The 9,804-nt window shown below is 50.1% G+C and overlaps 1 protein-coding gene across 1 annotated transcript in view; it reads left to right on the forward strand.

The window, feature by feature from the left end:
* The window catches only part of LOC103914437 (oxysterol-binding protein 1-like), a gene marked incomplete at its 3' end in the record, with an annotated part of 87,977 nt that overhangs the window by 16,609 nt on the left and 61,564 nt on the right, over window positions 1-9,804 (forward strand). Inside the window, exon 2 of the mRNA XM_009321075.1 lies at window positions 7,250-7,458. Coding sequence (XP_009319350.1) covers window positions 7,263-7,458 — 196 coding nt within the window. The remainder of the gene's footprint in view (window positions 1-7,249; window positions 7,459-9,804) is intronic.

The raw sequence follows: 9,804 nt of genomic DNA on the forward strand, positions 1-9,804 counted from the left end.
TGGAGAGCTGCGTGCTCGCTAGCCTGAGCGTTTTTAGCACCCTGGTGAAGCTGGATGCTCCTAGCCAGGACGTAAGGTAACAAGGTCTCTACACGTGCCATACCCACTCTGCTCTGTTGAACCAAAGTAACTCTTGAGCTGCCAGGGTTGCAGATGTATGCTCTGGTCTCAAAGTCGGGCTGCTGTGCTCTCCCTGACCTCCTTGTTGGTGCTCAAGCTATAAAGCACGCTGAAATACCGCTTGCCGCCTGGAAAGCGGGTGCTGTGCAGAGCAGTCTCAGTTCCCTGCCGGGGTTCTTCGCCTGATCCCATCTGGTCTGTGAGAAAGGGAGAAGTTGAGTTTTAGGGGAGACGAGGCTACCCAGAAATGGCGTTGAGCCTTGCTGGTGGCAAGGAAATCTTAGCAGAGAAACTCTACAAGCATCCGTCATGCGTGCTTGCTTTAAATGAACCACGCTTGGGAGCAGAGTGTGAGCTGGGGCTGTTTATTGCTTGCGGTGTTCTATTAACTTCCAGCAGAGCTGCACAGTTACAATTACAAAATCTGTATCGGCAACACCCTACCAGCATCTGAAGCTAAATCTTTGGCTATTGTGGTATTACGGAAACCAAAGCTGTGGAGCTAGTAGATGAAAAACATTTGCCTGGAGCCACCTGCTGACATCACGATAAAGTATATTTGTGCTTTTAAAGTAAGAAATCTCCTTTCTGATGATCCTAATGTATCTATGAGCAGCACCGTTCTTGCCAGAAGAGTTGCTCTGGGGATAAGGCATGACCTCTGTCTCCATAGTTCATGGTCTTTTTTTTGCCTGGAGCCACGTGCAGGAGCTGTGCAGCCCCCCGTGGGGCACGGTAGCCTGCACCTTGTTTAACAGCTCAAGGCTTGTTTGGCGTTTGTCCGGGTGCTTCGAGGATCTCGCTGTGCTGTGCTCTGGGGGGAAGGGGTTATATTCGCCTGGGACATTAGCTTTCCCCTTGCTGGACGGGCACTTTAGTCAAACTCTCCCTGCTTTTTAACACCTGCAGGTATTTTTTATTTTTTTCCCTCGTGTTGCATAGCCCCTCTTGCCACGTATGTCAGCAAGGGCTACATGCAAGGCAGTCATCTTCCATCTCTCCCGTGCACAGCTACAATTTTGTATCTCTGAAGGCGAATCCCATCAATTAGCTTTGTGAGGGAGCAGCAAAATCCCAGATATTCAGCAGCATCCACCTCTGTGTGGTCCATATCCACGTTTAACCTCCTTTCAGCTTTTTGCAGCTTGCCCATGTGCTTTCCCATATGTGCAGCGCTCAGATTACTGCAGAAAGTTGAGAATCAGAAAATCTGCCTGGATCATGTTATGCAATAGTTGAGCTGTTGGCGGTGAATAAGCAGATCCATCCGACCACGAGTGCTTCTGAAGGGCACCTCTTATTCTTTTTTCCTGCACGCAGACAGAGGAGATTGCTTGCTTGTTGGCTCAGGGCTGGGTCAGGCGCCTGCCTCGTGTGTGGGTGCTGATTGATAGGAATTGATTTCCCGTGCAGATTGGCGCGGGAAGGTAGCTTAAAGAACAAAAACCTGTACTGAAACAGGTTTCTTGGGTGGGAGAAGCAAGGCTGTATAATATGACTTAAATTGATGTAGTGAAGTCACCTTGGAGACCTTTGTTTTGTGTAGAAGAGAAAATCATATTAGTAGTTCTCTCAAGGTGGAAAGTAATCCCTCCTGGGAACATGTCAGTATGTGCTGCATCACGAGGAGGATGATTTTGGAAATGAAAATCAGTGCTTGATTTCATTTGGAGCCAAATTCACCTCCTTGCAGGGGGGCAAGCAGGCATAACCACATTGTACGCTGGGTTTGAAGTTAACATGTGGTGCTGCAAGACATGAATTGTAAGTCCTCAGGAGGTACCAAGAGGCTTTTGTTTCTGCGTGGCTTCTGTGTCTGCACATTGAGCTCGGATGTGGCCCTGGGTTAAATCTGTTCTGCAAAATAGTGTCAGGGCTGAGCAGCTGAGAGAAGTCCTTGGAATACCGTAGCTGGGGTTGTGGGGATTTTGGCATTTGAGTTCATGTTCAGCCAGAATGGCTTCCTTCTGCGTAACACGCCACCCCAGCAATAAGGTTGGTAGTGAGTACCTCTCTGGGTTGCTGCCCGTTCTCCCCTGGTAGGGACCGTATCTCCATCCCATAATGAACTCCATCTTTCTGAAAATAGCTCTAGGCAATGCCTGTAAAACCTCCTTCAACAGCCAAGATCTTGCTCTCCTGCTGCATCAGCATGTGGAGCAGGGCCAGAAGGTTTAGGAAGCCCATCACGAGTCTGGTGGCTTTTACAGATGCTGAGTGCGGACCGTGTTGGTAATCGGAGATTCGCCGTACCCCTGCCCGCGTGACGTGATGGGGCTGTCACCATGCTCAAGGCCATGGAAAAGGAAGCAACGTGCAAACTGCCTTGAACCTTCCAGGAATAAGGGGAGATGCTCCTGGCACGTGCGAATGGTCTTGTACTTGCTGAGCTGGTGTTGTGCGTCTTCATGTAAGCTTCTAGTGCTCAGCAGCTGATGACTTGTTCAGCTCCTGGCTTTAAAGATGTGATTTGATTTTAAAATTTTGGAAAAACCGTGATCACTTTTGGACTTTTGGACTTCAATGCATTTATGGAGGTGTCATTAGTGTCCTGAAAGTTGAGAAGACCTGTGCAGCAAGGTGATGGGTGGCTGCCATTGAGATGGAGGGAGGCTGTTAGCGGTGGAAAAAAAGGAGTAACTGGGAATGCCCTGATAAAATGTGAAACTGAATGAAGATGGGGAGGATTCTGTGTATAGGGGGGGATCAGGGTCAGAGAGGGAGTCTTGGCATTGCCATGTGAGGATCAGCAAAGACATCTGCCTAGCTGGGGCACCTGAAATCCAGGTGAAGATGAACTATCACCTTCTGGGTCTGGGGGTGCCTTATTTTTAGGAACAAATAGCTGGGTTAAGACACCTAGGGTAAAGAAACAAGGAAGAAGTGGAGAAAAGTAGTGGAAGGGTGGTGGAGAGACAGACAGACATGGGACTTGAAGCAGAGCTACGTAACTGGTGATTCAAGGCTGTGAGCGAGGGTGGGTTTCTGCTTCTGGAGCCTGAAGCAGCCTTGTGCATCTGGGGTGAGATCTTCTCATAGTTAGGTGCTTTATCATGCAACAAATAGCCTTGAAGCCTTCAAAACCAGTTGGAAATAAGTGGGTTTTTTTCCCCTCCTTGTGTACTGTTTGGAAAATACTTAAAGGTTGAACTTCTTTAAAAAGCACTCGGGTGTGTGAGGAGCACCAGTTCTTCGCTAGGCCTCGTGCTCCGAGTTACTTCACTGCCCTGAGCGAATGGTTTCGGGAGGGTCATCCTCACGCATGGCGCTCATGCCAGCTGCCTGTGGCCGATGTAAACTGCTCTGTAAAATGCCAAGGCTGATGAGGTGTGATGAGGCAAGAGCCTGTCCTGCCTGGTGGTTCCCTCCGTACCCCCGGGGCGTTTCAAACAGGCGTCCATCCACAAAAACTGAGGAATGATGGACGTGGGGGGACATTCCTGGGTAGGGACTGTGCTGCTAGGCTCAGGGCAGGGGTGGGGAAGGAAAGGAGCCAGTAATTCCTACAAATGACAGCGATTCCTCCTGCTACTGCAACTCGGTGAGCAACTGCATAGTAATGTATTTTGCTGAAGTATTAGCAAAATCCTTCCAATGATTGTCTGACATTTACCCAATTCCAGCATGTCTTAATGTCAGGAAAAGGGTTGGAGAGAGGACTCTGGAAATGACTCGGACAAGAGGCATTTAAAAGTACAGGAGGCTCATATATCCTATGATAGCATCATCCTGCTCCCATCTCCTTCCCCCAGGATGGTCACCTGGATTTAGGGGGATTTAGGGTCTTTAAAGCTCTCCTAGGACCTTTGACTGCTTATGTTGGTGAAAACAGTGAACATGCTGGGCAAGATGAAACTGTGCCATGGGAAGTGATAGCTGGCAGCAGAGTGGAGGGAAACACGGAGGAACTGAATTTTCAAGTGTTAATGATGTCTGTTCTACATCAACTCTTTAATGAGGTTGGTAGTACGGACAAGCCGGGAAGGATCCCACCTTGCTGCCCAGTGTAAATGCAAGGTGGTAAGTGGTCCGTGGGTGCTGGGGGGGAACATGGAACATTTGTGGACCCAGAAGTGGCCTAATGCCAAGTGTATTTATTGTAATCCTGCTTTCTGGGGAGGGATATAGGCAGTGTGGTAAGGGGGAGAGGGTGCTGGGCAGCGGGAAGGGTGTCAAGGTGGGTGAGGAATGAGGATTGAGGGGTGGGTATGCAGCAGAGCTGAACGGGATGGGAAAGGAGATGGACAAAATAAAAGTAAAAGGTGGAGTAAAGTAAAAGGTGGGTGGTAAAAGATGGAAAAGAGGATCAAGAAAAAAAACTCTGGATTCATCCTGTCCAAAGGTCCTGGCTTCCAGGTGATGCTCAGCCTCTCCTGGCTGGAGGGACATGAGGGTTACAGCCTCTGTACCCCCCGGCTGGAGAACATGCAGCCCCCGGGATGGAAGCGGTGTGGTGGAGGCTGGCGGCTTGCCCCGGTGTTGGCGGGGTTTGCATGGCGTCGGTGACGCTGTTGGGTGTGCCTGTGCTGGCTGGTCCGAGCGTGTCTGCTGGGCTGGTGGGAAACCTTGAGGACTCGCTGGCTCAATGCTCGTAGAGCTATTTTAGGCGTCTGCAATGCAGCAGTGGGTGTAGAGGGAGTTTTGGAACTACTTAGGCATTTATCTTTGTGCCCAAGTGCCTTTAAAAACCTAGTCTTCGTGACTTTTTTTTTTAAAAGTGACTTTTAAATGCATCTGAAAACACTATGTTAAGTCATGTTTTAAGAAGTGGCTGTCGGTTTCTATGTGGCTCTTCCACAGCTTGCATGCTCTGAAAAGACAAAGCGTCTCTCTGTGTGCAGGAAGGCAGCTCTCAGCCGGTGCGATACCTGCTGCCGCCTCGGCGAGCAGGCAGCGTGGGACCGGCTATTCTTCTGGGGCCACGCTGAGCTGGCCACGAGAGCCAGCGAGGGGACAGAGGAAAACTAATAAATAAAAAAATGAAGCGATCATTTCAGCTTCGATAAAACTAAAAGCCCATGGAGAGTTAAGAATGTCTGAAGATGTGGAAATACTTTCATGATAGAGAGAGCAGCAGCTATCGCGGATGCTGGAGGCATCATCACTTTGAAGCAACCTGCTGTGCCTTGTCCTTGGCTGGGACCAGCAGAACTGTGGTGTGGGGCAGGGGCGTGCTGTGCTCTCGTACAGGCTGGGGGGCTTTGGCCGCTGGACATGAAGTTCTGGATGAGGCTGCCGGCAGTGGGATGGTCGTGGGTTAGGGCTGCTGCAGGGTGGGTTCTTCCTGGTATGCTCAGCTGGGGTGGAAGGAGGGCTGGTTCTTTGGGAAGTTAGCTCCAGGAAAGCCTTCTGCTCATCTGGGTAAGCCTAGTGAAGTACTAGGCAATTTTCATAGAATCATAGAATCATTAAGGTTGGAAAAGACCTCTAAGATCATTGAGTCCAACCATCAACCCAACACCACTAAACCATGTCCCTAAGTGCCTCATCTACACGTCTTTTAAATACCTCCAGGGATGGTGACTCAACCACTTCCCTGGGCAGCCTGGTCCAATGTTTAACCACTCTTTCAGTGAAGGAATTTTTCCTCACGTCCAATCTAAACCTCCCCTGGCGCAACTTGAGGCCGTTTCCTCTCATCCTATCGCTTGTTACTTGGGAGAAGAGACCAGGAGGAGAAGACCCACCTCGCTACAACCTCCTTTCAGGTGGTTGTAGAGAGCCATGAGGTCTCCCCTCAGCCTCCTTTTCTCCAGGCTAAACAACCTCAGTTCCCTCAGCCGCTCCTCATCAGACTTGTTCTCCAGACCCCTCACCAGCCTCGTTGCCCTTCTCTGGACACGCTCCAGCACCTCGACGTCCTTCTTGGAGTGAGGGGCCCAAAACTGAACACAGTGTTCGAGGTGCGGCCTCACCAGTGCCAAGTACAGGGGCACGATCACTGCCCTACTCCTGCTGGCCACACTAGTTCTGATACAGGCCAGGATGCCGTTGGCCTTCTTGGCCGCCTGGGCACACTGCCGGCTCATGGTCAGCCGGCTGTCGACCAGCACCCCCAGGTCCTTTTCCGCCAGGCAGCTTTCCAGCCACTCTTCCCCAAGCCTGTAGCGTTGCATGGGGTTGTTGTGGCCGAAGTGCAGGACCCGGCACTTGGCCTTGTTGAATCTCATACAGTTGGCCTTGGCCCATCGATCCAGCCTGTCCAGGTCCCTCTGCAGAGCCTTCCTACCCTCGAGCAGATCAACACTGCCGCCCAACTTGGTGTTGTCTGCAAACTTACTGAGGGTGCACTCGATCCCGTCATCCAGACCATTGATAAAGATATTGAACAAGACCGGCCCCAAAACTGAGCCCTGGGGAACACCGCTCGTGACCGGCCGCCAACTGGATTGAACTCCATTCACCACAACTCTCTGGGCCCGGCCATCCAGCCAGTTTTTGACCCAGCGCAGAGTCCACCTGTCTAAGCCGTGAGCCGCCAGCTTCTCGAGGAGAATGCTGTGGGAGACGGTGTCAAAAGCCTTACTGAAGTCCAGGTAGACCACATCCACAGCCTTTCCCTCATCCACTAGGCGGGTCACCTTGGTCAAAGTGCCACAAGTTTTGCCGATAGTAAAGATGTTTTAACAGCTGAAGAGGAATTGTGCTGCTTTCATTTGCCTTACAAATGGAGATCTTTGCATGCAAGATCTTAGCACACCTAGACAAAAGACAATGATTGAAGGGAGAGGGTATAAAGAGCCACAAAATACTAGATGCTGGAGGTGGGATAGCAGGGAGAAGGGAGAAAAGCAGCAATGCAAATGAGACGAGAAAGGCCGGTGGTGTGCAGTTGGTAATTTTACTTTTAGGGCAACCAGAAGCAATCGGCACAGCAGGATGTGAAACCAGCAGCCTAAATGATGGGGGTGATGTTCGTACAAGGACACAAGCTCTATCTAAATGCTGCAGCCCGTTCTGGTTTTTCTGTTTGAGGAGCTTGTCTAGCTTTGGTGGCTTTGACGTGCTTACTGCCTGCTTGGGATGTTTCCATGGGTCTCTGCTGTGCGGGAGGGTGTGTTGGTGGCGATTTTGGGACAGGCTGGGTGCAGGGGGACTGACACTTCCTTTTCCCTCTGTTCCCATGCAGGACGCAGGCAGAAATGGCCCACACATGTCGCGGGACCATCAACCTGTCCACGGCTCATATCGATACGGAGGACTCTTGTAACATCGTGCTTTCCAACGGGGGAAGGACGTACCACTTAAAGGCGAACTCGGAAGTGGAGAGGCAGCGCTGGGTCACGGCCCTGGAGCTGGCCAAAGCGAAAGCCATCCGCATGAGGAACAACCAGTCAGGTAGAGTGTGTCTTAGTGTGCGAATGTGCAACTGGATTCTTTTTAAAACCTCCTTGGAAACCAGCTCTTCTGTGCTTGCTAAATTGTGCAGAAACCCTGGCAGATACTATTTCATATGCAATTAAAAATAGCTGATGGTTTCACAGAGACACAAAGGGTTTTAAACAATACTGTGTGCACCAAACGTCATCTCATCTGGTTGTGCAGCATTGAGCAGGTCTTTAAAGCCCCTGGTAATGACTGTAAATTGTAGAGAGCTGGTAAAAATGAACTAACGATGATGCTTCTGGAAGGCAGGACGTATGTGCCTTTCGCCTGGAGACTTCAGGTTGGTCCGTGTGGACAGGGAAGGCTGTGAGAGGCATTAAGTGCAGTGGTGAGTGGCACTCCAGGGATCACCAGTTCACCATGCAGTGCCAGAGCCGTGTCTTTCTATTTACCCATAGCTTAGGATAGTTTGGTAGATGACTGACATTTAGTTGAGCTGTCTCTTGCCGTGCGTATTTCCCCTTCTCCCCCCTATACACGCTGTGGTGTGGTGTGGTATTTATTAGTGTGTGTTTGGGACAGCTGCATTATGTAAAGCTGTCAGAACCCCGTGCCTGTTACGTACCTCCTCCCCAGAGTGTAATTTTTACTGCTTCGTTGTGTAATGGATTGGTTAGGTGCTTAACAAACAGAATATTTTAGAAATATTTCAATGTTCATAACTCTTCTGGGATTAACATTTGGTTTTCTTCCACAAACAAGCACGGCTTCAAGTGGCAGAAAACAAACCCCACGAATGTATTAAAAAGCTGGCTATCCTCTGTCCTAAAAGAAAACCACTCCAAAGATCTTATCTTGAATGCTGGAAATCAGGCCTTATGCAAGAGAAAAGATGTAGCGAACACCTGATTTTGTAACTCTCTGCTTAAAATGAAAATGTAGCTTCAGAAAATGCCCCGAATATATTTTAGAAAGGGGGGGTGTGGGGGTGTGACCAGGAAAAGCGCTTTGGTTCAGTGCTTACGTAGCATCTGGCTATCCTGGTCCAGGTTTGGGCTTTGGGACACCTGCAGGTGCTGCTCTGTGCTATTGACTGCAGTGAATATGCATCCGTGGGTAAAGTGTTCGTGAAGCTTAGCTTTCACATCACCGCTGAGGAGGGTTGTGGTTGGGTCAGTGCATCAAGAAAAACCTCTGCTTCCCCAGGGGAAACGCTGCTGCGTGCACACCAAAACCACAACGTGCCGTGGCATGACTGTGGGGTGCAGCTCTCTGTCTGAGCGGCGGTTGAGGCTGTGTGGATGGAGACCGTGTTTTAATGCTGCTGGCTTATGAAAATGCACAGTCAACATAAAATTAGTGTAACCACATTTTTGGAAGGCAGTGCGTTAATGTCTGTGTACCAGTGGGACGGTCATTTGGGATGCTGGCTGCCAGGGGCGTTGCGCAGGCAGAGCCTGTGCTTAATGTGTAATGTTTTGTAGAGAGCAGCAGAATGCCAGAGCGCCAACGGTTTGACTTGCAGGAGAATAAGCCCCCAGTTCTGGACTAATGTGGTCTGACTTTTGTATAATTAGCCGTCCCACAAGGTCAGACAGAAGTTGATTAGTGCGTGAGCCACTTACCTGTTTCCCGTAATTGTTTAAGTACGCTGTGTTCCGGGGCACAGGCATTTACAGAATTAATTACATAAAGTATTGTGAACCCTCTGTCCCTTAATACTGCAGCTCTGGAGTGTATGTAAATGCTAACGGAGAATACAGCCGACTGAGGGGAAGATGGAAGTTTCTAGGCATGAGTGTTTTGCCTGGCAGAGCATGACATCGTGCCAGGTCGCGGCTGTAGTGAGCTGGGTGCGACAGCTGTCAGTCCTGTGAACATCACTCATCCCATAGCGGGAAGCGAGTCCTTTAGCTGGGTAGGTGTTTGAAGAAAGATCTCATGTGCAGGAGAGGTTGGTGCGTGCCTTTACCTTCACCTTTCCCAGCGTCGGCCCGTGGAAAATGTGAGGGCAGGCATGGAGCGGCACAGGCAGCCGGCTGCTGAGCTCCTGCCCAGCCTGAGGCTGCTGGAGGATGTCAGCGATGCTGCCTCCAGAGTCGTATGCAGTTATTTTGGTTTGTGTCTTTACATAAAAATAGCAAATGCAGAGACTTCCTGTCTTAAGGCTCTGGACATAGAATCATAGAATCATAGAATCATTAAGGTTGGAAGAGACCTCCAAGATCATTGAGTCCAACCATCAACCCAACACCCCCAGGCCCACTAAACCATGTCCCTAAGTGCCTCATCTACCTGTCTTTTAAATACTTCCAGGGATGGTGACTCAACCACTTCCCTGGGCAGCCTGGTCCAATG

The sequence above is a fragment of the Pygoscelis adeliae genome, unplaced genomic scaffold (assembly GCF_000699105.1).
Source record: "Pygoscelis adeliae isolate BGI_AS28 unplaced genomic scaffold, ASM69910v1 Scaffold403, whole genome shotgun sequence".
Taxonomy (NCBI): domain Eukaryota; kingdom Metazoa; phylum Chordata; class Aves; order Sphenisciformes; family Spheniscidae; genus Pygoscelis; species Pygoscelis adeliae.